We start from the raw sequence: 27,996 nt of genomic DNA on the forward strand, positions 1-27,996 counted from the left end.
ATTGTACTAAATTTAAATATTTTATATTATACATTATTAGCTGTCAGAAGGTTTAAGGTAATCTGTTGAAACGACGAAATATTCTATAAAACTTTAATTGAATTAGGATAAAAAAAAGAATTAGAATTTTTATTATCACGTTGGCATCGCTTTATTCTTAATTATTTTACATATGCGTAATGTCATAATCATATCAATATTACCAGAGCAATTATTAATTATTATTTAAATTTAAGCTATATCGCTACAGTAACACTAAAACCTTGTCACGCGACTAAGTGTTGACATTCTCCATTCGCAAAGGCCAATTTTCAGCTTAATTTTTTACTATTATTAGCAGCGTTATAAAATACATAAAATTACTGTTAAAATTGGACTTGACGAAAATTTGACAGTCGCAGAACGGAGAAATCTCGGAAATATTTTAATCTGTATTCGAATTGTGTCGAAGATAACAATTGAAAATAGTCTTTTTTTTTAATAATGATTAACTACAGCTTACGAGCCAATTATTGTAAATATTTTAATAATTTTTAGAACTTTAAAGGGTAAGAATTGCAGTTATTTATAAATATTCTATGATGATTTAATTAAGTTTTTATACAAACATTGTTGCATTAACTCAACATACGTTGTTTTTCCATGTGCCTAGACTGAGACTACTACTAGTACTGTGACAAGACAGTTACTCTTCATGGAATTCTTCGCATTATTAACCTACTTTGAATATGATATCCTATTTACAATTAGCGAAGGAAAATGTAGGAAATATAATTTGTCGTTATTTTGGCAGTAATTGTAAAGTTAGAGGAGAAAAAGTATAATTACAGTCGTTGTATATCCTTCTTTAGTCAATTATTGCTGTATATATGTATAATATAATTAAATAATTTGCTAATTTTATTTGCATAAAATATCTTATAGTACAAGGGAAAAAGATCAAATTATGACGATGCGAGATAGTGGAAGTACTTGAAGATAAAAATATAAAAACCTATTAAACACTAGATTTATGGGACCTCTCAATCAAATGGATTTCAACTGTTTAAAGAACAGTATAAATAAATTATTTCAATGAATTTTTAAATTTAGCTTTAACGAAGGATAAAAAGTGTTTACGATATGTCATATGTATACAAGGATTTAACAGTAAAACCTAAGAGAATTCCTATTAAAACTTTACGTATGGTGTACGTTCAGCAACTAAGGTTCATGCAAATATGGCAACATTAAAAACGAGTACAAGCATCCAATATTAAAAGTGCTTTCATTTTTAAATATTGACTTTAATAATGTATTTAATGGAAGCACTGATAATAATAGCATTTCAGTATATTAATGCTGCTGCCAATATAATAACGAATGTTTTTCTGCTCCTCAGCATAATAGTCTCTGAATGGGGTTACAGCAATTTATTAAGAAAAACTAGAAGGAGAAGGCCAAATAATATTTTACAACTGGAAGAGCCGTTAGCTTCCATTTCGGTTACTTTATACTCAAATTGTTCTTTGACTTCTTCACCGACCACAGATCTCTCTCCAGACTTGACTGTTGTTGGTACCGATTGTTCTTTCGCTTCTTCCGAAATAACTGCTTTTTCAGATGTCCTGTTCTTCCCTCGTCGAATGAATTTCGAAATAGCTGAAACGTCAGCAATAGTGCGTGATTCATTTTTTTTATCCAATCTTTTTTTACATTTTATTATGATATGCTGCAATGATTTTTTTGTTAGTCATTTTTACCTTCATCGACCATCGTGCTATCTTCAGAATCAACTTTGATGAACGTAGACATGGTAACTTCGAAAACTCTATTCTTGTCGTTACTCGACGAGGCTATCGCTCTTTTCTTTCTGCCAAAACCAACTTGGCCATTGCTACACTCAATCTGCAAATTAAAAGTTTGATTTTCGAATAAGCAAACGAAAAATTGTTTCGCGTGAAGATAAAATAAAACGCATTGAAATCAATATTGTGCACGGTGCAGACATTTCTACTAGGATGTATAATAGATAAAAATCTACTTACTAATAGTCATTATTATACTTTATTGAGATGATTAAAAAAATATTAGATTAAAACTGAATGGTTCATTAAATTAACAACTGGGAATGACGAGTAAAGTTTGATGAATCGGAAGAAAAATTGTCAAGATACGAAGTAGGATCTACGTGTTAATTTTTATCTAAATTATATTCTATATTCACCTCGCACCGTGGCTAATGAATCGAATGATTCAGAAAAAATATAATAGCGGAAGTCTTTAGCCATATATAGTTTTAATACGATAAACAAGCTGTTAGGCTTTGAAGCACGGATCATATACGGGGTCGTCTTTTTAAAATTTATAATTCACTTACCCCTTGACATTTATCCAAGCAAACATTCACTGTAGCATGAAATTGGACATACGAGCTCTCAGGAAATTTAAAGGCTCGAAATTTGGCAATAAGAAAGTCTCCATCCACAGTATTGAAATTTTCAAACAAATATGGATCCACGGAGCAACTAAAAAAATCAGACAAATTAATTAATATTGGTAAGTTAAATAGTGCCAAAATTATTTGAAAATTACATTTTTTATCAGTAAACTTACCCATTGAATATAATAGTTTCTTCTTGTGTCTTGGTATCAGTTACTTGCATATGAGTCACCAACAAGCCGTATATCGGAGCAGAATCATCATCAAGGAATATTTCCATTTGCAAGGGTGTCCCAGGACTCACATTGAGTTCACCAGTCACCAAAGTTCCACCCTGCCTTACACCAACTCCCAGGATGGGCACTGGGGCTGATCCAGAAATTTCACCCCTTATATCGATCACACTGAAAATATGCAAAACGATTTAGCAATAATATAGCTTTGACAAAGAATTAAAATATTCATTTGGGTAAATATCCTCGCAATGTGGCTGCTGTACCGGATGTTTAATTTTCAAGAACAATACATTTTCCAGAAACATCGAACAGTGTTCAATCTTTAAGATAATACGTTTCTGTCTTTAAAATATATCAAGCGGAAATGACAATGACCACGAACGACAAGAAGCATCTTAAGAATTCCATTACAACTGAGAATTTTCAAGAATAAGCAAACGGTTAACCGTAAAGAATTGTTCTATTCGCTTTACAAGTGAGAAGACGCGAACGGTCACTTTTCTATCTTCTGAAATCTTACACTGACTCGGTTTGAAGAAAACTAAAATTATTCGTCTCGCTGGAAAAATGTTGATTTTCAAAAGCTATGGAATTACATAATTCATCGGGCTTGGAGAAGAAATGTGTAAATGTTTACACGAAAGTTTTTAATTAATAATAGAAGTGGAGTAAAATGTACAGGTGGTTAAGGTCACATTTTTGCAGCTGATAATTCCCATAGGGGGTGGAGACACGTTTACCTCTTTTAAAGTGTAATTTTCACGACTTTCATTTTTTTCCCCTCTGCAATGTCAGTGAAAAAGAACATATGGTAACTTTCGGGAGGAAGTTTCGAGGCAGAGGGAGCAGAAAAATTTAATGATTGTCAATGGCAAGGGAAGGGGCTTGTGTTTAAAAGAAGAGGAGAAAAGAAAAGCTTTGAAGTAAACGTTTAGATATTGTTCACGAGTCTCTCGAAGCATTTGCAAAGGATGGACTTTCCCGAGGTACATTTTCATAAGTGGAACTATTTCTTGATGCGTTTGGTTGGTTTGTGCCCTTTCGAAAGTAATCGTGTACTCATAATACGACGAACAAGTTGCGTTATTATTATGATCATAGGAAGCATTATCGAGGTAAATCTGAGTCTTGCTGTATTAACAATCTTATGATTTATTTGAAATTATCTTAATATCACAGGTGAGAAAACTGATACAATATTCTGACGATATGGAATTTATAATAGACGAAATACCAGATTTAGGAAAAATGGCTGCAGTATGGATAGGCGTTCTTTTTCTTTATTGCCAAAGGGGGGAAATCGTAAGATTCTTATCTATATGTTACAACAAACAAATCTTTGTTTACGATTACTCTTTAATGAGCATGTTTTTTAGAAAAAAAAAATGTATAAATGCGTTTACGATGACTGGCACAGTCCCCTATTGCCAGCAGAGATGAAAATTAAAAATAGTTATTCAAAATCTGCGCAAACCATTATCAAATATTTATTAGGTATGCGAAATAATATTGTATCTCAGTATTACACAATTATCGTTTTACAATTTTATTTTTTAGTGTATGCATCGTTCGTGTACGTTCCTGTCTTGATAATCAATAGATCTATTAACAGCCTACACGCTTTTAAGGCTCATGAAACAAAAAATCTTAACGGCAGTTCTTTGATCGAAAACGAGCAGTTAAATATATACATTGAAATTTTCATTGCAAGTATATCATTGATTCTCGAAACAATATTTGTAATTGCAAATTTTGCTTCATTTATTTCATTTACATCCCACCTTCGAGGAATGTGTGAGGTAATTGGGTAAGATCAGATCGATCGATCGGTAAGACAAAGAAGAATGATATCAAAGATGTAAATTTAACTTAGAAATTCGTTGATTGTTTTTTAGATATCGTTTGAAATACGACTTCAGGTTTAATAAACAATATACAAGAATTGGACAGGAGGAAGTGAGAAAAGCACAAGAAACCTTGACATTATGCATCAAAAGACATTGTGCTATAGTCGAGTTTGTATTAATATTGTACCTTCCCTCTTTATAATAATTAAGTATACTACAATGTTTAAGTTAATTGCTCTCGCACAAATTAATTATATATAGTATTAAATTTAACATTTTTCTCTGATATAAGACTAGCATACCTATTGGAATTATTTTACGGCTCAATTATTTGTATAATATTAGCTATGGGTACAGCAGTACTTGGTCTAACTTTGATGGAAGTGTCCATTTCCAAGGTGAGAATGTCTCACCCTATATATCTACATTATAGTTTTATTATTTTGAAAGTTTTTAATAAATGGAGAAAGATATAAAATAACGAGAAATATTACTTAATTTTCTCTCTTCATTATATATCAGAGTTTCATCAAAATTATATCTCAGAAAGTATGAGAACAACAATATTTCTCTTTTTAGACAATTCATCCTAAAATAATAGTACTTGGTATGGATGTGCTATTAATTTTAGTCATTCTCAATTATGTAGCTCAATTATGCATAGATGCTGCTTACGCTCTAACTGACAAATTGTAAGTTTACAGAGAAAATTTCATTTAAAATTATTATTAAAACAGCTTTAATTATTAGGTATAGCATAGAATGGTACAATTATCCAAGTACGGTACAAAAATATTTATCACTAATGATCTTACAAAGTAACATTCCTGTTGCTTTTAAAACATCACAAGCACTATCTTTGTCATTGGAGCATTTAACGATGGTACGATAAATTTAAGAAATCTACTTTAAATGTGTGCAATAATATTGATATACCACTAAATTAAATTTATATCTGAAATCTCCTAATATTTCTTCAAGATAATAAGAGCAGCCCTTTCGTTCTGTTTGACGCTTAGAAACGTGGCCCTCAGAAAGTAATCCTCGTAACGCAGGAAAATCTTTGTGTATATAATTTCTACATCGATATTAAAATAAATATTTTCATACGAGATATATATATCTTATTTGTATTAATAAAACAAGAATCTGATTTTTTTTTGCGAGGAGAAACAAAATTTCAATGGAATTGCCGATTAGCTACCTTTGAAGAAACTGCTTTTACGAGATCTAGGATGTTTTTGCCAGCAGCGAATAGCGTCTCCCCGATAGGTTTGCTCGCGTTGTAGTCGTAAATCCAGAAGGCACATCGTTGCCAATTTTTTCCTTCGGTTCGAAACACGCGCCCATACCTGGTTGCACGCGAAAGAGAATCTCTCCTTCCCTTTACTAGCACGACGAGCACATCCAATGATCTTCCTTTCCAGTTCTCGGAAGTGGAATAGCGCGAGAGTCCTGTCTTCCCACCCCCCCCCCCCCTCCCTCCCTCCCTCCTCCTATTCCGATCGGCTTTGAATTCTTCGCTAAAGGATAATTCCGCACGATAACGATTTCACGGCTTATTATCCCTTCGCTACACTTTTCCTAATCCACTTTACACACTCTTTACACTTTTTACCCAGCACCCGATCGATCCTGCTGATTCAAACGTGCCGAATCAATTTTTAAAAGCAAGAAAAAAATTCTTTCATTCCAATATCCTCCCCACCCAACAATCAGCTCCGCGCGTGACGAATTTGGCAATAAACATTTCACGAGTGACGACTCGACATTCGAGGAATTTTGTCCAAGGAAAGCTGAAACGAAGGAGGGTGCTCGATGGTTTAGTGGCCATAACTTTGCGTGCTTCATGGTGACAAGTACAAGCTCGATTACGAAATGTCAAGAATCCTGTTGCGTGAAATAGTGCGCGTGAGAAAATCTACCGTGCCAAAGGAAATCAGTTTTGCTGGATAAATTTTTCAGACACGACTCAATCCTGCAAGGAAATTTTCAACGAGTATTTCTGCTAAACTCCAATATCAAATACAATCAATCTTAATGGATATAAAGTCTGTAGAATTGATTCGATAAAAAAAGTATATAATTCTAACAAAATTCTAGAAAAAATTGCAAAAACAAACCATCAACGTATATCGAGAGATGCTTTATATATTCTACATTGCAGTTTTAAACGAACATTTTTCCTATGCCAACCTATAGCATATATGTATATGCATGCACATACGAAGCACAAGAATGACATATATACATCGCAGCTGACATCCCACGGCAAACGTATGGCACGTGTGAAAATTCTGCAATTGTTGGAGGGTTCCCACGTTTGGGAAGGGAATTGTAGAAAAAAGAAGCAGTGAAATATGTGGAGCTTGGAAGGATGTATGCAAAGAATGCGAATTGGTAGAATGACAGGAGGAGGAGAGGCTTCGGGAGTGGGCTAAAATCGCGTTATGGCTATATATATATATATATATATATATATATATATATGGGCAACCCCGCAGCACCTGCAGCTCTCGCGAGTAAATTGGCCGAGGCTCGTAAATCGGTTAATCGTCGATCGTGGCATAGCCAAGAAGGAGCCTCGGTATCCGGCGTGACGTCGCGCATGTGTAGATCGGACATCGAGATCTGCTGCTTCGATTAAAGACAAGAATGAGTTAGTGTTGCAGCGAGAAGCGCGTTACTTTCGTTCAGGCTGCCGCTCCAATGTCGATTAAACGATTGCGTAACTGGAATCTCATGCACATACCACCCCATGCAGCATTTCTCCAACAAGGAGACTTCCTGCATCGTCCCTGCGGGGACCCTCTTCAGCTTCGTCGAATATCGCCCGTATCTCGACGCGATAGAGCTTGAAAAACACGCGAGAACAATATAGAGGCTGTATTCCTCAGGGTGGAAAATAATTGACCTTGAAACATGGGAGGCTCTCGAGGGAGGATTGGAGGACATGGAGCTATATTTGCTAGATTCGAGAGGGAGCGGAGGATGTTCGATCGGTGGAGCGAACTCGAAGAGAGCGCAACGCCTCATTGTTGCTACTTACTCGGGCTCCTGAAATCCTGCCGGAAGAACGCTGCGGCGGACGGTGGTGTGATTGGTCGCGACTGTGATGCCAGGCTGCACGATTACTTCGGTTATAACGCACTTCACGGTGAAGGTGCGTTTGCTCGAATCCGCTGGCTCCTCCACTATTATCCGATGATAGTACACTTTCTGGCCCTGCGTATCATTATGCTCTTATGTAATTTTGTCCTGGCTCGGGGTACACAGGAATATGGGAGGGGCCACTAGGAAGGTTTCAGCAACGTCTGAAAAATGTCTGCAGGAGCCCGGCTGTACTCGCACCCTGCGAATTAATATCTGCTGACGTCAACGAGCTTCCTGACGTTACAATAAACCGTGTCCCGGGACACGCTCGTATCAGCGATATGTTAACTAACCGTGAAGTTACGCCGACGTAACCATCATTTCGTTCCATTAGCCCTTTCCCGTAACGCGGTGGGCAAATGTCCATTTGATGGACAAATTGAACTAGTCGTTACGTCCATGCGCTGTCATTGTGGTGGTGCAGAAAAATACCCAACCTTTCTGTCGCGATTCTTATCGATGCTGAAGTAATTCTTCGTCAATGCGAACTCGTTACGACTATTGCACAATGATATAAGGAACGATCTTTGATCGATGTTGTACAGGCTACTTCGTTAATCGATCAAACATTGATTTTTCTCAGTTTAACAATTGCGAGGTTCTGTAATATTTTCTATAGATTTCGTCGCGTAGTTGTAATTATCGAGTTTAATTGATGTCTGATTGAGATGTAAGATATAGCGTTGATGAACTTTTTGGAGAAATTTTCAGTTCGAAGGGAGAAATTAGGTAACGAGGAGAAAGGTGTTTTTGCTGTATCACAGGTCAGTGCTCTATTCGCGGATAGACTGGGTGTATATTTTGTCCTCGGTGTGGGACGAGCTCGGTGATTCGGTTCTCCGTTCTCGGCTGCGCGTTGAACGAATGTGCGGAACGAATGGAAGGAGAGGAACGAAATCACTGGCGAACACCGTTTCAGCCCCTGTGTTCTCCATGGGAGGAGGACAGCTAAATTTCATGGCCATCGACGTTACTTGTTTACGATCCGGCCTCGCAGGGATCAGCTGCTGCATTTATGCAACTCACCGTGACTTTGTTAACGACCCTGGTGATACCACACCTCAGTATGTCCTCGTCCAGCAGGGAGAGCCTGAACATCGCGATGCCGTCCCTCAGTTGGGGCTTGCAGGCCTCATCTGCGAACAACCAATGCAGTAGTCGATCGATATTATGCAGATTTACTTCTTCAGCTTCTTCCTGTGGAACAACGAATACCTGGAAAATTCTTCAATTGCTGTAAGTATATCCTTGCTTGTGGACTACTCCTCACTATATCGACTTCCATGGATTGCTTCGAGCATCTCACTTTGCTTTGTACTGAAACAGAAAATAAAAATAGGGAACACTTTTTACTCGTTCGTCAAAATACACGTGGAAAAATTATTCGTCCAGAGCTTTCGTCAGATTTTAAAGTCGAGTTTCAGTGGAGCGGTCGTACGAGTCTGGAAGAAAACGAGGAGATGCTCGAACGAGTCACGAAACGGATTAACGCAGCGACAAGCTAATCTATAATAAGTCATCATAATTACCCCGTAAAGTCATAAACGTGCTGACGTTGAAAAGACTATTTCGTTGGTGTTTCTATAGCGTTGTGCGAGCATGAAAATTTTTCATTCTTACGTCGATCGCTTCTTACGTCTATAATAATGCGACAAACACTTTCGCTACTTTGAAATTATACTCGCCAACTATCCAGGACACTCCTTGAAGCATCTTTTCTCTTAAAATGACAATCGCGATAGATATGGATACCTGATCTTGAATATATAAACTAGGCAATGACAAAAAGTTGGGAAACATTAAACTAGGTACAAAGTGAAGGTAAAACGAATTTCTAAATACGGAGCATAGCGTCTACTTTCACCTCTGTCCAACGTAACACCGCGAGAATTCCACATATATATATGTATATATACCCATACAAGAACTTTCCAGAAGCGTTACCACTAAACCCCTAATGCACAATGACAGTCTCCACGCACGAATAAAAACAGGAAAAGTGCAAATTTCAGTGGAAAAAGGGTGAAAGGTCTTTTGCGATTGTCAAGTGTGCAGACGATGAGTTGGAGGACGTTGAAAAATAGAAAATTTGCGAATCGCATGCGGTAGAGGAAGGTCGGAGGTCGATAAATCAAGGCGAGGAGAAGGTATCATCGTCACGCGCGGCTCTTCGCGAGAGATATAAGAGTCGGGTTGACTCCCCAATATACATTATATCGCCGACTGTACCACGATCTGTGACAGGTGCTTTATCTCCGCGTTGAAAAAGTTTGATTTACAAGAAACTGCCCGCAGCATGGAACGCTACTCTTCTTATTAGCATGTTAACTGCTTCGAAACGTCGTGCTACGTGCGATGGGATGCAGATTTCAAGCCTTAAAAATAATACATTATAAACCTAATGAATTCCGCCATTGGCTCTCCACGGCTTACGCGGTACGTCGAGGCTCGCATCAATCCAATCTTCGTGCAATCAAAATGCACAAACTACGACACTCTAACAGCTGTAATGTCAGCTTTTTACAACCTGGCTTATCAATTAATATCAATCGCTTGGACGATATAATTGATTTTATTACCACTGCGCTATCTCGTCTCTGTGTATTCGTACACGAAGATGATCAATGAAACGAGTCAATTTTTATCGTTTAGGATGCATTTGCGTCAGGAGATGTTACTTTCTTAATTACGTAATAAGCTCGTCGATAAAACTGTGTTTAGAAATCGTTGTTCCTAGAACACTCGTACCAGTATATACATATATATATATATATATAGTTGATGATTTTCAATTTGGGTGATTTTTTTAATTGTTATGTTTAGAGAAGAAGCTCGTTTGTCCGCAAATTGGAGTGTGGATGAGTCGTGCGTGTGTCGCCGCGTTGCTTACGAAACGGTTCCGAGAGCAGCGAATCTTTAAATACAGTTATCGTAAGCAGCGCGCGAATGTTACGCGCTGAATGTTAATACGATTGTCGTAACGGTCGTAATAACGTGTGTCCTCCCCCCCCCCCCCTTCTTCTTCATATATTTTCATGCCCGTTGCATTTCCAGCGAATCTCGACGTCTCGCGGTGGTGCGACACCGTTGAAAAATGTCCTGTTTCATCGACAGTGAAACCGGTCGCCACTGGCCTTTATCACGATGCGATATTCCGACGGAAAAGGAACTTAGGAACTCTATAGTCACCCGTAGCCAAAGGGTCGCGGACCCCTTCAGTCTTTTGCCTCGTTTAAAATTCTCAGCACTCGATCTTATCTCGACGAGTCATACCCAAGAGATAACCTTACGTCTAACCCTTTTGCCACATTAATACCAGTTTCCAAATGAGAATCGTAAAAATGTCCCACGATTCATTCCTTCTTCTGGATCGTACTATTGAAACCAATCGTAAGCTTATCTCTTTCTTAATAAGGATTCGTCAATGGATCATCTTTTTTTATTCTTTTCACTCGTGGATCGATGGTAATAAAAGTAAAGTAAATATTGGGGAGAAACTGATTGTGTCGTGCAGTTATTGCTGTCTTTGTGCTATTGAGAAAATAATCGCAGAAATATTTTTATTAACAATGATCGATTTAAAAAGTGATTTTTTAAATCCTGAATCGATGGAAATAAAAGTAAAGTAGATATAGAAGAAACTAATTGTATCATGCAATTGTTATACTTTCTTGCTATTGAGAAAATAATCGCAGAAATATTTTTATTAACAATGATCGATTTAAAAAGTGATTTTTTAAATCCTGAATCGATGGAAATAAAAGTAAAGTAGATATAGAAGAAACTAATTGTATCATGCAATTGTTATACTTTCTTGCTATTGAGAAACTAATCGCAGTAATATTTTCATTAACAATAATCGACTAAAAAATTGATTTCTTAAATCCTGAATCTATATAGAAATAAAAGAAAGCTATAAGTAAGAGGGAACTTGGCGTTGTACTGTTATTACTATACTGTGTGCTACTCTGTGTCCCTAACTAGCTGTTGGATATCAGCCCCGTAATCGCACAAGGAACGGAAACAAATAGAGGAGACGACGCCTGTAACGAAGTTGCAAATCCGGTAATTTTATCGATTATTATTCAGTGCGTAACGTTTGCAGCGATATAAGTTTCTGACGGCTGCACGGTCAGAGCTGTGAACTGACAACGTGGGAAAGAAAGAAACGGTTAAAGCGTATAGTTTCTCCGAGGATAATAAGCGGTTTCTAAATATGAAAGGTATCCTATGGGATGGAAAATAAAATCAGTGGAAGCGTGCAATGTATATACAGTGGAATAATCGCAGCTTGGGTGGTTGATTTATGGATATATAAGGAAGGTGCGAGTTAAGGTGCTGAACATTTCGTTAGTAGACGGTTCGAGCTGTTGGCCATGTACGAGTCTGCCAACCGATACTCGCGCGAGTGCCCACACACTGTCTCCTAGCTGGGTTATTCGAACGTTATAGCAACAAACACGATGTTTGCAAAGCGACTCGCCGTGCAAAAACACGCGAAACGAACGATAGCTGCCAATAGACGTTACGCATGGAAGCCAATGCAGCAGAATAATAATAATAATACCATGATTTAAACCCAGATACGATACGATTCCTCCATAACTGTATATATATATATATATATATATATATACACGAGCAAATAAATTCCTCCCTGCGAATAATCCACGTGAAACGACACGTGTACGGTTGTGACGTGTGCCCCGAGCGATTATCAGCAACCGATTTGCACCGATTGAAACGATCGAGTAACAACAGTGATACACGCGAGATTTTTTCCTTCGTCGAATATCTTACAGAGTCTAGGAGCCAAACATTTGAATCATCCATTCCTGCAACTCGAGATTTTCATTTCCGATCGATTCTCATCGATCTCTCTTTGCACGAGTAATCCGAAGGTTCGCAGCGTTTTCGTATAAAGTTTCCTCGGTTTATAATCACATTTTTATCGAGGCAATATCACTTTCGTCGAGTAATTTCTCGGTGCACCTATATCACGGGCCACGGAGGTAAGCGGGCGCGCTGCTAATGAAAACCGTATTTCTTGTCAAAACGTTAGTGCAGTATCGAGGAGAAAGGTGTACGAGGAAAAATGCTTAATCGGTACAAGACGCACACCTCGATATATGACTCAACGCTGTGTTTCCCATTCGGTTGATAAATTTTCCTTCTATACCCCCGGCCACGCGCTTCATCCTCGACGCCAGCACAATCAATTTGTAGCTAATGTTTCAGCACCGCGATAGGGAGGGGATGACCATCGGGCGCCGGTTACTCGTTTCCTAGCGATTTCTCTCTCGCGTATATAAACTGGAGGAGAAAAAATCTCGCGTCGAATCGCGGAAAGATTCCGCGAGGGCCTCGAGTCCTGTTATGCGAAGGGGGATTTTTCAGCATTGTTAATTATGACCGGCCGATGGCTCGAGTGAGAAATGAGAGCTCGGGCTTGTTCGAGCGATAATTCAGCAAATTCGCGCGGCGGATAACTCTGTTATCAGCAGTCACGCGATCCTCTACTTATGCGAGATGCGCAATTCGAGTCCAGGCTAACAGGATCGAACTGCTTAATCGATGCGAGCCTGCCTCGTGCCTTCATTTTCCTTCACGCTCTATCCTTATCGACGTTCCTCCAGCTTAATTTCGGGATCCGCGATCCACGATCGTTTCTCTTCGGATAAAATGAGAATTTCCAATGGGTATTTTAGCCTGGTTCTTTTTTTTTTTTTGTAACTATATGGTGATTAAAAGTGTCTTTGGAATCAATGGTGAACGTTTGTTCTCTCGTGGAACAAATATTGAACACGATGCATTTTTGATAATAAGAATAAATACCGATGATTCTTTTAGGTTATTTTGTTCTCTGTGCAATTGTTTCGTAGTTTTATTTCTGTTTGTGTGTATATGGTTCGCACTCTTGTAATCTTTCTGTTTCTATATGTGTATACTCGAAATAATTCGTTCTTCGTCCTCCGTTAAATCACTCCAGCTGGTTTTTTATCTTCGCAATCTCCTTATACTTTCCATTTTCCACGCGCTCTTTGTGCAGGCTATTGTCCAGCCTTGATTTTATCCACCGCTCTCTCCTATCTCATTATCGACCCTTATCACTTGGCAGTTCCCTGCTTCTCGCTCGGTTCCCCTCCAACATTGAATTAAACTGCAGATATTACAGCTTTGCTCCTTTTGCAACTGCAATTTTATTCCTCTCGATGAAACGTTGAGAGGAGGATTTTTTTCAACGGAGAGCTATATACGCTACAAAAAGCAGACTATCGAAGGGGTAATAAGGTCTCGAGAGCGAGCAAAAGGACGAACAAAGGGACCCCGAGCAGACTAGCGTGAAGAGACAAAAACTATGGTTTTCCTGCGGGAGAAAGGGAAGGTTAACGAGAGGAAATGGAGAATTAAACGAAAAGCAAAAGTGAGACAAAGTATCGAGCCATAAAAACGCAATAATATTTATACATAGTTTGAAATTTTATGAAAAACTTGCAAATCTATCCAAGATAATATAGGAGCAATAATTTTACATTGTTGCACCGTAAATTGATTATTTTCATCGAAAGTGGACGTTATTCCCTGGCTGGCTTACTCTGGTAGCTCCTCATTCATTCTCGTTCCATCCTCTCCGCCACTTCCTCCTCGTTATCTTTATCTCCATCTTTTCTTATCTAGTACCTTATCGGCTCACTCGAGAATCTCCGTATCAAATTACAAAGACTCTTTTACCGGTAAATCTATAATCACTGGTGTTCGCGCTGCTTTCCTTGTAATTTCACCTTTTTCCCTTTTTCTTTCCGCTTTGGCCATTCTCGCCTCCCTTGCCACTCTTTTTCTCGCATATTTTATACACGAGGCTCGAACGGTAAATCACCGATTATCAATGTGACCATTAGTGGACCACGATCCATCGATCGAGATTTCCTAGAAATCTTTATACTTATATCTCTATAACTGTGTATATGTATGTATGAGTGTACAGTCATAAACTCGTGTGTAAATCACTCGATAAACAAACTTTTAATCACTTTCTACATTGTTATATAATTTTAAACACTGTAATTGTATTATAATTTGTATATATATATATAGATTTTGGACAATTATTCTATTGACTGGAATAGAGGAGAAGGTACAGTTTCTAAGAATTCTTTCTCATTTCTTGTGTATATATATGCATGTAGAAAAAGGCCAGGTTACTTTTATTAGCCCTGCACGATTGATGTTGCGCAATTGAAAGTGAATCAATGATGATTCTCCTGGAGGAATAGCGACAGTAATGTAATCGAACAATCGTGCAAGCTGAAAGCGTTCTTGTTGCTGCGATGTCCATTACAAATCGGCGTAGATCGATTTCTTTAAAGCCCTACAAATACCTGTACACCGAACCTATCCTACCATCGATTTTTCATCTTCTCAATCGTAAATACCGGTTTCAGACGCTAATCTCTCGTCCGAGATTTCTCTCCCCCTGTGCAAAATGTTTTTCATAACAATCGTTGCTCGGTTCTTTCGATAAGAAAAACATAAAATATTATTATAGTTTTGCAACGATTCATGAATATTTCGATAATAATTGTCCATTGATCCAACGTTCAAAAGATGTATCACATATATATATATATATATATATATATATAATAGTAATATCCATAGAGGATGATAAGAAACTTTTCAGGGTAGATCGTGACTGATTCATGAATAGTTTTAAACGAGGATTCACTGATTATTTAAATATTTATAGTAGAAAAGGTTATACCTTAGCCCTTTGTTCAATTATTTACTCGATATTATTCTTTCCTCTCTTTGTCATTGAAATATTTTGTTCTATCAACACTCTAGTACTTTCTATTTCTGTACACTATTAGCTCAAGTACCTTTGCACTTTACTTCAAGTTATTATAGGCCACCTTAATTCTATCTCAACACACATCTCCCACTAAATGAAAAATAAACTATTTCACATATATTTAACTAACAATCTTACACACGACATCACACGATAAAAATAATTGCGTTATTATTGCAGAAACGAGACTGAAATACTCTATCGAGTCATTACTTGCAAGTCGATCCCCACTGAGATATACGCAAATGATCATTCCTTTCGTATATACATATATGTACAGGTATAATTTGCGAGACTTCTTTGTCCCATGAATTGTATCGCCAGACTAAAAACTACCGGTCTCTGGTTTCCCTAGACACTCGGAGCCGTTAATACTCTGTTTGCATACCGATTAACCTTATTTGCCGCGCAACTACTATGAGCAGGATGCACCAGGATAAATTATACCTTCTGACGAAGACGATATTGCTCTTTGGAATGTTTTAATTAATTTTATATATAACAGCAGTAAACTCCGTTTCTTTAAATTAAATTTTCCTCCTCCGACAAATCTATATTTATATAATCATTCTTTTCAACGCTACGGTGACGTTTGACGCCAGTCAAAATTTGTGTAAACATTAATGGAAATCGTAACGCTTTGTCGTTTATGGACCCCCTGTACTGTAGTCCTGATGGGGCGATATCGGATCGACCAAGACGTTATCTCAACGTTACTTCCGGTATTCTGCTTTGTTATCCAGTCCCGACCCAAGCCACACGGAATATATTTTCCAGAGGATACTCGTGCGCTTATCTGATCAGGAGATTTAATTGTTTCCTCGAGCTCTCGTCCTTTCCCTCCAGAGATGCTACGCACTCCAACGTGAAATAAAGAAAATTCTTCCCGTCTGGAAAATCTTCAATCTCGCACCGATACTCGAATCGCTGTGGTAATTCTCTTCTTCGGGATAAATAAACAAAATTCCTCTATTTTAATCGAGTGGAAGAATTCTTTTGCTGAAATTGGAAAAATATTGACCAATTGAAAACATTATTGTCACCGAGTTAACTCTATTTGTCTAGCGATCGCAGTGGAGCAGGCAAAGTGTAGTAGAGTGAAAAAATAAACAGGAGGATAATACACTCCTTTGCATTCACCTCTTATCAAACATGCAGACGAGTCACGCATTGAAATCTTTTCTTTAAACCCCTTGCACTAATTATCACAAAGGAGCAATTAATCGAACATTGCATTGTACGTACGCGTTACAATTTGTAAGTCGATCGTAACTCTGATGTTTTTTAATTCAGAACGAATTGCAACGTGTGTTCGAGACTTTTTACGTGATAATAATTTATTCTAAATTATTATTATCGTAGGTAAAAAAAATGATGAAACCAGATAGTCTATATTTATATATACTAGACAAAATTTATATTTTTTATATCAGTCACTGCACCACGTTTGCTATATTACAATAACGATAAAAAGAAAATCGTGATATACACACATATATATATATATATATATATATATTCAGGAACGAGCGAATTTATCGAAGGAAATAATTCCCTGTAACGAGGGTCAGTACGTGCTCACTGTCATTTTCTTGCCAGTTAAGTTGCAGCAATGGTTGATCCGAGTCATTCTTAATTAACAATGAGTTTTTACAATTAATGCCACTGCAGATTTCGCGATAATGATAATATTGGTAGTGCAAATTGGCTGGGTAAATGTATATGGTAGAAAAAGGCTGATAATTGGCCTGGAAAGGGGACACCTAAGAAAAGAAGACGCGTGAGGCTGGGCTCGGGAGTGTGCATGTGTGCGAGTCGTGCGATTGTGTTTGCACATTGCACGCAAGGGGGCAGGTGCAAGTGATGGATGATGAGAGTAATTACCGTTTATAAACTCTAATGACAGGGACTCTCGATCAAGGGACATGCTTCTCTCGCTATTTTGTCCCCCGCTAATCAATCCATTATGATTACACTGTAAATAATACACTACTACCTCCCCTCTCCCCCCCCCCCCTCCTCCTCTTTCCCCAATCTCCTTAATCCAAGCCTCCTAATTTCTATCGATTAATCACTCTGGGCGAACCAAAGCACAAACGTGTCAAGGCACAACAAAATTCATTCCACTCTCCATTTTCCATTAAACTGCTATAGGCGCGTGGATTTTTTTATTTTCACGCGAGACTTTGAGCACAAGACTACCAAGTCTGGCTATTGGAAAAAGGAATTCTTTGCTCTTATTGGAAGCGCAATTGCTTCGGGATAAATGCTCGAAAGATTACAGTATTTCCTTTGAGAAACTGATGAAACGTCTTACCCTACACAGTTGCGTATATAGCAATTGCAACCTTATGTTGTATGTATGTATATCTCACATTATCATTCTTCAAGATTGATTCGAAACACACGCTTTCCGTTTCATCACTATGCCTATGCCAGGGTTTCACTTATACTCCTTATTTAATTAAGAATTTCCTTCTTTTTAGTCCTTGGATAAACTCGTTGCTCTCCAACCAATTCTTCTTCTTCTAAATGATTATTCTCTCACTGCTTTATTCGATCTTGACGAAAGATCGATAAATATTGGATATAGATCAAATTTCGATATACATAGAACCAGGATAGTGTTTACCATATATCTCTGTGATTCGTGAGAAAATGTCGTGTAACCACACGAGAAAAATATGCTTGTGGTCGATCATTCACGTCTATATATATATATATATATATATGTGTGTGTGTGTGGCATGAACGTGTTTACTCGTGCTTCGCCATATTAGGCTGGGTCACCATTCGTACGTACAAGTGCGAAATCCTACGCGCAAAGAAATGAAATAGCGAATGATTTTTCGTTAAGCTCGAAACGAGTCCTCGCTTAAACTCTGCATGTTTTGCAAAATTTTCCAACGAACCAAGTTTAGGTTTGCCACAGCTGGAGATGGAAAAATATAGATCGACTGACAGGCATAAAATAGCCAATCGTTCCCAACGTTTTTAACGATAATAGAAAAGAGTCTCGGAGTGCTTCTCGGTTGCAACGTCGCGTGACACGTGCGACGTTGAAGAAACGATCAACGGTTCATCATTTATAAAGTTACGGCGTAAACGTTACTCGAGTTCACGATCCATTCACGCCTTTTTTGTATAACGAGCGTCCACTTGGACTAACTGTTCTCCGCGCATTGAATTAATTCCCGATGAAAAATCAAGAGCCACCGCACATCGCGCCGCGCCAAAAGCTTCTTTCTCAATCGACCCAATCAGATTTTCTTTCGCGCATCCCATTAACTTTTATTCCCCGCGCAAAATTAATTTCAATGATCGACAAGATTTCCGATAATTTCATTAAGTTATCGAAAGTCCCCCGTGAATACGATTAATGGCCAGATGACTCGATCGCGTTAGGAATAAAGGCAGGAATGCATGTTTTTCTATTTCGAACACCCTCCGATCATTTATTTCTTCTCGGAGATCCTGTTCTTATCAAACACGATACGTCTCTCTCAGTCCTTGATCTCGCAGCGACTCATGGGAATCTAATTATCATTCCCGTCACCGCGCGGACACAACTCGATGTATTCAAAGGGTCCATCAGGGGTGTGTTAATTAAACATTAATTCGGTGTACGTGAGAATGGAGCGATTTGGCGAATCAGTGCAGCTTCTTTCTCGTGGCGAACGTTTTGCTCGGGTTTGCTGGAAACTGGAGTCTCGAGGCATTTTTTCGTTCATCTTTTCCCGCGACACGTTGCGCCCCAGCGTCAGTGCAGATTGGCAACCGGTTTTCCTCTGGCCTCTCCCAACCCAATCCCCGAGTCGGCACTCGCCACTCGCCCGAGTCCCGAGTCTGACTCTGTTCCGTTGCTCCCTCACTCCCACTCTCACTCCCACTTCTCTTTCCTATTCAAGACTCTCTCTCTCTCTCTCTCTCTCTCTCTCTCTCTCTCTCTCGCATTCTACATCCTCTTCTTCCGCGCCCTCTCTCTGCCAATGCATCCTTCTCTCTCTCTCAAATATACATATATACATAAGGACTCACCAACAGTGGCGTAACGAACATTCTTTTCTCCCAACTTTGCCCAAATGTATACGAATAACACACTCTTTTGCTATATCATTGTATTTAATTTAATAATTTTTATCGCAATAACAAACTCGTTGAAATTCGCTCATTGTTATTTCATCTTTGACTCGTTTTATCAATTTTTTACGATATCCACCCGTTTGGTCAAATTCTTCGATCCAAACCTCTATCGATATATCCCTGATATTAATTCAGTTATATCGAATTTTACGGTAGAAATAAATCGACCCGTTATCTCATTATTAACCAATCGACTATTTGCAGAATCTCCAGAAAATTCTTCGTTCGTTTTACGATTATACCCGATAAAATTTCGTGCGTTTTATGCATTCCCGGCAGCATTGCATCGGCAAGGAAGTGATATAACTACGTAAGGAAAGATAAAAAATAGTAAATATATAAACGCTTGCTTTTTTATTCCTTGAGTTTGATGCCTTCAGCGTTTGCTTTATGGACGTGGTAAAGGAAATATTCCACAAAGAGAGAGAGAGAGAGAGAGATGCGTTTTATGAATTTCCTAGACTCGCGTTTACCACCACCACTGCCTACTACACAGTATCGCACTGTATATATATATATATATATATATATATATTGAAAGAGCAACGATGGGTGAAAATTTTTATCCAAGCAAAAGTTGTCCCAGCGGCCTGCAATGCTAAAGCCAAATGTCCTCGTTCAGCTGCAATTAGAATGATTTACTGTTTAATGTACCGTGAAAACAGAAGCACAAGGACCATTAATGAGTTTCACTTGTACCTAAAGTACAGAACGCATGCACGACTCGTCGATTTACTTTTCCACGAAAGAGCGTTTTATCCGCGAGGCAATTCGAACGCTACGCGGCGGCAATTAAACCAGCGAGAATCACCATGCCATACGCGCGATCCATACTCAACTTTTCTCGACACGCACGCCAAGAATGTGAAATAACGAACGCCCTTGCCAATTTTCTTCCAAGATGTTATATATATATATATACATATATATGCTCTATGGCTACTATATATAGTAAACGTAACACGAAAGATCCTTCCTCTCGAGTTTAAAAGCGAACACAGTAATAATATTTATGATTATTAAATTGTTAATCAAATATATTATTATTGTGTATCGTTTAGTAGAGTAGCGTAGCTCATGCATGGTAAACTTTATATATTACTTATTTTTTGAGTATGGATTTTCTTTCTCTTTTATATTATTTTTTTCTTCTTATTCTTAGTTTATTATTATATCACAGCTTTATTTTTCTCCAAGTATAAAAATGCCCTGTATATCAGTCGTATATTAAACGTAACGCAAGAGTTCCTTTCTCTCGAGTCTAACAGGACACACAGTAATAATATTTATGATTATTAAGTCTTTAATTAAACATTATTATTGTATCGTTAGTAGAGAATATTGCAGCTCGTGGTATGCTTTATTTATTATTTATTTATCGAGCAAGGATTTTTCTCTCTCTCATTTTTAGTCTTATTACATCAGCACACTAAATTGTCTGGGTGCAATAAGCCACGTATACAACGTAGGATCTTCAGCAGCGTTGCTCGTTCCTCGCCACACGTTTCGCCCGATCGCTTTCGCGTTCGAGCCAACAACGTCACGAACGGTTTTTGTCCCTTCGCGTTTTCGCTTTCGCGTGAAAAATTCCATGCGGTTTCCATCCTGCGAGTTCGTCTAATGGGGATTTCGTGCCTACATCAGCCCTGACCTGACTGAATATTTTGCGAAAACGGAATTTAGTCAGAGAGAGAGAGAGAGAGAGAGAGAGAGAGAGAAATACATATGCTGTTTATTACAATTAAATAGAAAAGGATACCGTTTAGTCGATATAGCACGCCCACTCACTGGCAAAACGAGAATTAACTAGATGGAACGTCCTAGAACGAGAGTGAGCCATTTAGATTAAATTTCACCTTCTCTTTTCCATACCGGTTTATTCCAAGTCCACCCACGTCCCTCTATTATTTACCGCTACGCTCAAGAATATAACTTCGGACTGTAAACTTTATCCAATTTATAGGAAATCTCGATCTAACTTGTTTATCCTAGTATATTTTTAAACTATAACGATTTTTGGTAAATTACAAAGACATTCGTGATAAATTTTATAACTCGAGACACTGTCGCAGTAAATATTTATTGTTTATATATTATAAAATGATTTTAGTATAATTTATTAAATTGTTCTCGCGCGGTTCAATGTACATTTACAACGATACAGTCACGAATTACAAAGAAAGGCTTGAATTCTGTTGTAATTTTGCAAAAATGTGTTTATATACGTAATTTTATCCAATCGTAATTCGTTGGACGCAGATTTCGTAAGACCGATCATAAAGAGACAATGCTACCAAGTGAAAGGAACCTGCTTGAAACAAAGGACGTGATTCGATGAAATTCCTCTTTCTTGTCTCCTTCCTCGAACTTCTCCAGGTTCAAGTAGAAAGAAAACTTGAACAATTCAAAGATAATTTCTCACCAAACGCGTATAATTACGTGCGTAAGCCTTCGCGACCTTCAAAGTTTCCTCTAATTAACGAGCGAAGGGTGGTTATTAATCAAAAGTAATGTGTGCTTTGTAAACAAAAATCAGGAATTAAATGACGCATACAGACTCTAATAACGAGGGACGTTTAATTGACATCGTGTGTCACGAAACGTGTCTTTAATGAAACATTAAAGTTATTTTAAAAAAATCCCACCATCCTCGTGTATTTGCTCTTATTAGACAACTATATATATATATATATATATATATATATATATATATACGTTTCGTTGCAGATTTTTCCAATCCTGGATCAAACTGTATCTATATGTATACAGTTAAGTGGTAAGCAAAGTGGTCGTTGTGCGAGAAAGATATTAATCAAAACTAATACATGCTTTGTAAACAAAAATCAAGACTCAAATGACACGTGGAGAGTCTAATAACGAGGTTTTTTAATTGACATAGTATAATCTTATGAGACGTGTCTTTGATAAAACATTAAAAAATTTACAAAAAATCACACAATCCTCTTATTGTCCTATTATTAGAATACTACGTCTCATTTTGAAGAATTATTCAGTTTTTGATGAAATTATATATATAGATAAGTACCAGCAATGCGGTAGGTATACGAGAAGAAGATTAATGAAACCTAATAACACGTGCTTTGGTAAGGAAAAATCAGAAATTAAATGACACGTACGAACGTTAATAACGAGAAGCTTGCATTTGACACGTTGCCTGCCACGAAACGTATCTTTAATGGAAGATTAAAATAATGTAGAAAAAATCCCACTATGATATTTCTCTCAGCAGGAAAACTACAAGTCTCGTTGAAGAATTCTTCGCTTCTGTTCTGGATGAAACCATAGAGATATAGATACAAGGTAGGGGGTTGGCATGGGAAGAAGAGATGAAACGACTGCAAATGAGCGTCTAATGATGATAACGTTCTCGCCATTTCGTATTGATATGTATTGTGGACACTTTATTAAGGCTGCTTAATTTGCTAGTAGAGAAGCGTGAAAAAGGCAAATGTGGCAGCTGCGCGAATAACTGTTCCTGGTTAAAGGCGAGTTTCCGAGAACTCGATGGTCGAGGGAGTTTTTCCGCGAGGGCATTTGCTATAATTACGTTTTACGATTTGACAGAAGGCTGGGGATACGCTCAGGTGGCCGAGATGCTCCGCGAAATTGGACGTCCGTCAGTCAAATTACGGAAACGGATATACAGAAAGAGGGGGGAGGAGACGTAGACGGTACGCGCAATTTCACGAGATACGAGAGGAAAATTACCTCGCTGTGCCTCCACCTTCCCTTTCTTTCAACGACCCTGTGCTGCGTCCTCAGAACCATTCCTCGCGCAGGTAACATCAATTATGGCGATTGTGCGACCGAACAACCTGCAGGTTAATCAATTTCACCTGCACCGTGTATATAAGCTAAAAACTTGCGAATTTATCAGGTCGCCATCTTTTAATTCTCCCTTCACTTGCGTTTTATTAATTATCAAATAACTTTGCTCGTCTCTTCTTGCTGAGAGAATGGTTAGACTATATACAGGGTGTGACATTAAAATCAGACACTATATATAGGAGTTTCCACGTGAAAATTCACTCTTCGTCTGTGAAACATGAAATATCTATTACTTTATTTGTTGGGAAAAATAGGATTGACGTGTTATACAGGGTGTATCATGAAAGACAGAACAGAGATATAGTAAAAGAATCCAATATTATCTCTGTAACGATAAAGAACATGAATTTTTCACAGGATCATTTTCAATCATCCATTTATATGTGAATTTTAAAAAGATTTTGGGATAAAAATTGATAAATGTTATAATTTCGAAAATATAACCGAGTTTTATACTTGTAATCCGATGAATCTTCACTGGTACACCCGGTATAAAACTGTGTTTATAACTTTGGCGAAGATCATCGATTCGTGACACAATGGAAAACTGGATTATGACGTTTCGGAATTCAACGACAGCGTTGATTGAGTAAACATTCTGCTGGCAAAGGAGGAAGAAAACTGTACATAATTTCAAATGATAGTTGGGACAATGGCTTCCGCTTATACTTCCCGAACAGTTCTTTAATAATACATTATAAGGAGCGCAGCGGTGTAGCGTTACGTGCATTATTGTCCGTGGTTCACGCGATTCCCTGCTAATACCCCCCACCCCCCCTGCTCTTTTTTCCATCCTACTTCCTCCCAATGAAAAGATTTTCCTTCGCTTCGATATCACGAATTGTTATTATATATTATACGTATTATTTAATATAATAACTCTAAAACTTTTTTCTCTATTTATTTTTCTTCTCATAAGGACCTAGTTATATATATATATATATATATATATTACGAATTATGTAATATTTAACGCTGCAACTAAAACCTCTCTGTTGTGTTTGTTATTATTATTATACCTCTCAATAAAGAGATTCTTTCTCGCTGATGTCACGAATTGTTATAAAATATTATACGCGTATTATTTAATATAATAACACTAAAACTTTTTTCTCTATTTATTTTCTTCTCACAAGAAGCTGGTTTTATACATTAGGAATTATTTAACCGCCATACAACTAAATCCTCATCTCCGTTGTTTTTATTATTATGACTACACGTGTCTCAATAAAGAGACCCTTTCTCGCTGATATATCACGAATTATTATATTATACGACAGATATTTAACGTTCGATGCAAAGCAATTTCACGCACGCACACCTGTCTCTTACATATAGTTATACACGCGACCCTTGACCCTATACTCGAAATCGCTAACTGATAAAATTGACAAAACGCCACGTGATACTATAGCCAATGCGCTACACTTGTCTTTCACCTCTTTCGGTTCGATTCGAGAGAAAATCTGTTACGCATGCACACATGCGAAACTCTCAGCAAGATTATTAGCCGCGAAAAAGCCCGTGTTACACGCACACACGGAAGATAAATATTAGACGGATACTGTTACGCGTCACGCTTAATGCGTAAACAAATTTGTCAACGGAGAAAACGTTATAAAAGGACTGGAATATAAAGTTTTGGCGGTAAATTGAATTTTCACGCGATCAATTACAGCTTTTTCGTATAGTCTTGTGTGGGAGAGACCATTATTAATTAACGAGACACGATACATAAAACACGTCATGCGCGGTAATTCGTTCGTCAGTGTGCGCTGCAAGAATTTACGCGAGCATGGCGCGACTAAAATAGATGCAGCGTGGCGGGCAAAACGGGAACAGCTGTTTTGTTCGATGGAGTGACACGCGACATCGGTCGGAAGAGTAATGCTCGTGTAGCAACTGCACATAATGACGTCATCAGCGAAGAAATTGAATCCCCGGTAAATTAGATCAGCGTCGTCCTGGGAAAATGGGGGAAAGCCTCGCAAGGAAGATTCTTTCGCTCCAACGAGGCTCGTTATATTGCGTTCTGCTGGAAAATCGTCTCTCCCCGTCGTGGCCACCGCGCGATACATCTTTTCTCGCATATAAGAATAATTTACGTTGCGGCGTGTTTTAAAGATTGCAATTTGATGCACCTATCAATCATGCCTACATACGTAGCAGGAATGCCGTAATGGCCAATTATGTTGATACCTGAAATATTTTTGCAAATAAACGCATGGATTTTGTTGAAATTGTTTAAACGCGCGGAACACGTGGCCATAAAAGGCAACGTTCGGCTTAAATTAGGTATAACAAATGCGGTAACGCACGAGGAAACATCTCAGCCTTGACTCGGCCCGTGTGCCGTATAGCTGCGATGACGCTTCGGCTCCACGCCGCGAATAAAGATCTGGGACGAATATAATATGCAAATAATGTGTAAGAGCCTGGGAACAATGGACGCGGCGGAGCAGCTTCGGTGGAAATTATGGGACCATGGCGCATGGTTCGGGGTAAAAATGGAAGGAATACGCGAAGATGCGCCCATGTGACTTTAATTATTCGAAAATGTTATCCTGTATAGATCTTATCCGGCGCTTATTACGAAATAAACGACGACGAATCACGACCTTTCGCCTAAGGTCATTCGTTCCTTTGTTACCCACCAGCACATTTATAACGCTACTCGCTTTTCCACTACACCCCGGCACTCCATTAACCATTTTTTCTACAAATAATGCAGGGTAATAATTTTCATAGATTGCCGGCTTTAATGCGTTTCATCATTAATGTGCCGTGTATAGATACGCGCGAGAGATTCGTCTCAGGTTTTTTACGCCTGTCGCAAATGCGCGAGAGAAATTTTGGACAAAAGAAAATCGTTCTTACGACATTGAGGCTTCGGTGCGATTGAAATTCCTTGCGAGAAAAATGTTTAATAAATATTCACAAGCTGTCATTGGCTTATGTTCGTTTTATTGATAATGCATCCATCGCTTCTTCTTCTTCTTATTCTTCTTCTTCTACGTAGAATACCTCGAGTTCGGTATACTTCAATCCTACCTTTTTTATCCTCGTAATTTCGTGCCCACTCGTTAAAATCTCTGCTCGCGGAGTCTTCCACGATTCGGCATTTTGATCGTTCATTTTTACGCTGCAAAAAATTCTATCAAAGGGATTGGATCGCTCGTAAATATCTATATAGTTGTTATTCGAGTAAAGTGGGAAAGAATCCTATACAGCAGCTTTAATGCATGCGAATGATATAACACTTTTGGTACGTACAGTTTGATCATTGTTTGCGCAACATCCTCCTTCGTCCAGCATTAAAGTCTCCAGTGGCCGATACGACTCGCGGAGGAGAAAATCTCGTATAACGAAGTGTAAATTATATACGTACACAGTCTAGTATTTATATTCTATACTTGATATTAACAATTAAACGCCTTTTTTTATTCAGTGGCTACAGCCAAGGACTAACAAAAGATTCTTATATACATTCGAGCACCGTGTCTATACAAAGCCTGTGAAAAAAACTGGTGGGAGGTTTTGGAACGTCAATGAGTGGGAGTCGCAAGTATAAGACGAACGAGAGTGAAGGAAGATGTTCGGAAGAGAATGTCGTTACTGGAGACGAAGATTGAGAAGTTGAGGTTAGAAACTCACCATTAGCGTATGCAACACCAAGGACGCATATCCAGCACACAGCTAATCGCCAGAAACAGTCGGCAGCCATGTCAAAATAATTCGTAAAGAAAAATCTAAACTCTTGATGGATAATAAAGGAGAGGGAGAGTGGGGGGGGGGGGAGGGGGAGAATAAGAGGATTCACTTTTCAACAAATTCAGAGTTTTATCCTAACTGGTCACTCTTGCACTTTTCTCGCTACTGTCAACATTTGTAGACTCCTGCGCAACATCAGAGTTCGAAGAGAGTCGTAGCTGCGTGTAAAGTTTATGCGAAAAATTGATAGGAAAAATGAGAAGAAGGGAGTACAAATAGTTGGTGGCACGAAGCGAGCGACGCTCCAAGGTACTCCCCATGCGAGCTCGCAACAGATACTGACAGAGACTCTCAGTCTCGGAGCAGTCGGACTCTTCAATTCCATTTCCATGGCGGGAGACTTCCAAACGAGCCCACTGCGCCAAGCCCCCCCCCCCCCCCCCCCCCCCACTGGCGTAGCAACGCTTTTCCCCTGCATATACCCACGACGAATACTTTTATTTTGTAAATAAAACAATGTATTTTTTTTTTTTTAAACAAATTAAAAATTGAAATATATTTTGAATAAAACTGTTATTCTTTGGAGTGGTCAGAGGGAATACTGTCTCTGAAAAATGAGTATTATTTCCCTTTCGATTTAAAAATTTAATCGTTGCAATGTTAGATCTTGGTTTATTCGATCGATCAACGGTGAAAGTTATCGATCGATCTTTTGGGATGTAGAAAATTTTTTAATATCTCAAGGTGAATTTATAGCCCACTCAAGAGTGTTGCAAGTTTACG

General features: G+C 38.2%; 1 protein-coding gene across 2 annotated transcripts; it reads right to left on the bottom strand.

Annotated features, from left to right (window-relative positions):
- Positions 1–131: 131 nt before the first annotated feature.
- qsm (Zona pelucida superfamily protein qsm) lies at positions 132–27,630 on the bottom strand. Of its 2 annotated transcripts, none has more exons than XM_066740102.1 (8): positions 27,157–27,630; positions 8,874–8,975; positions 8,685–8,794; positions 7,555–7,730; positions 2,596–2,826; positions 2,360–2,507; positions 1,743–1,887; positions 132–1,641 (listed from the first exon to the last, which is right to left on the bottom strand). In XM_066740102.1, exons 1-8 carry the CDS (start codon positions 27,224–27,226, stop codon positions 1,403–1,405), a joined length of 1,221 nt encoding a protein of 406 aa, XP_066596199.1. In that variant the 5' UTR covers positions 27,227–27,630; the 3' UTR covers positions 132–1,402. The 2 variants fall into 2 exon arrangements, with proteins under 2 accessions (XP_066596199.1, XP_066596200.1); XM_066740103.1 differs by lacking the exon at positions 27,157–27,630 and adding an exon at positions 26,776–26,957.
- Between the last annotated feature and the right edge of the window lie 366 nt (positions 27,631–27,996).

Source organism: Prorops nasuta, unplaced genomic scaffold (assembly GCF_024137725.1).
Source record: "Prorops nasuta isolate Cenicafe-Biocafe unplaced genomic scaffold, Cenicafe_Pnas_1.2 PNAS00022, whole genome shotgun sequence".
In the NCBI taxonomy this organism is placed as follows: domain Eukaryota; kingdom Metazoa; phylum Arthropoda; class Insecta; order Hymenoptera; family Bethylidae; genus Prorops; species Prorops nasuta.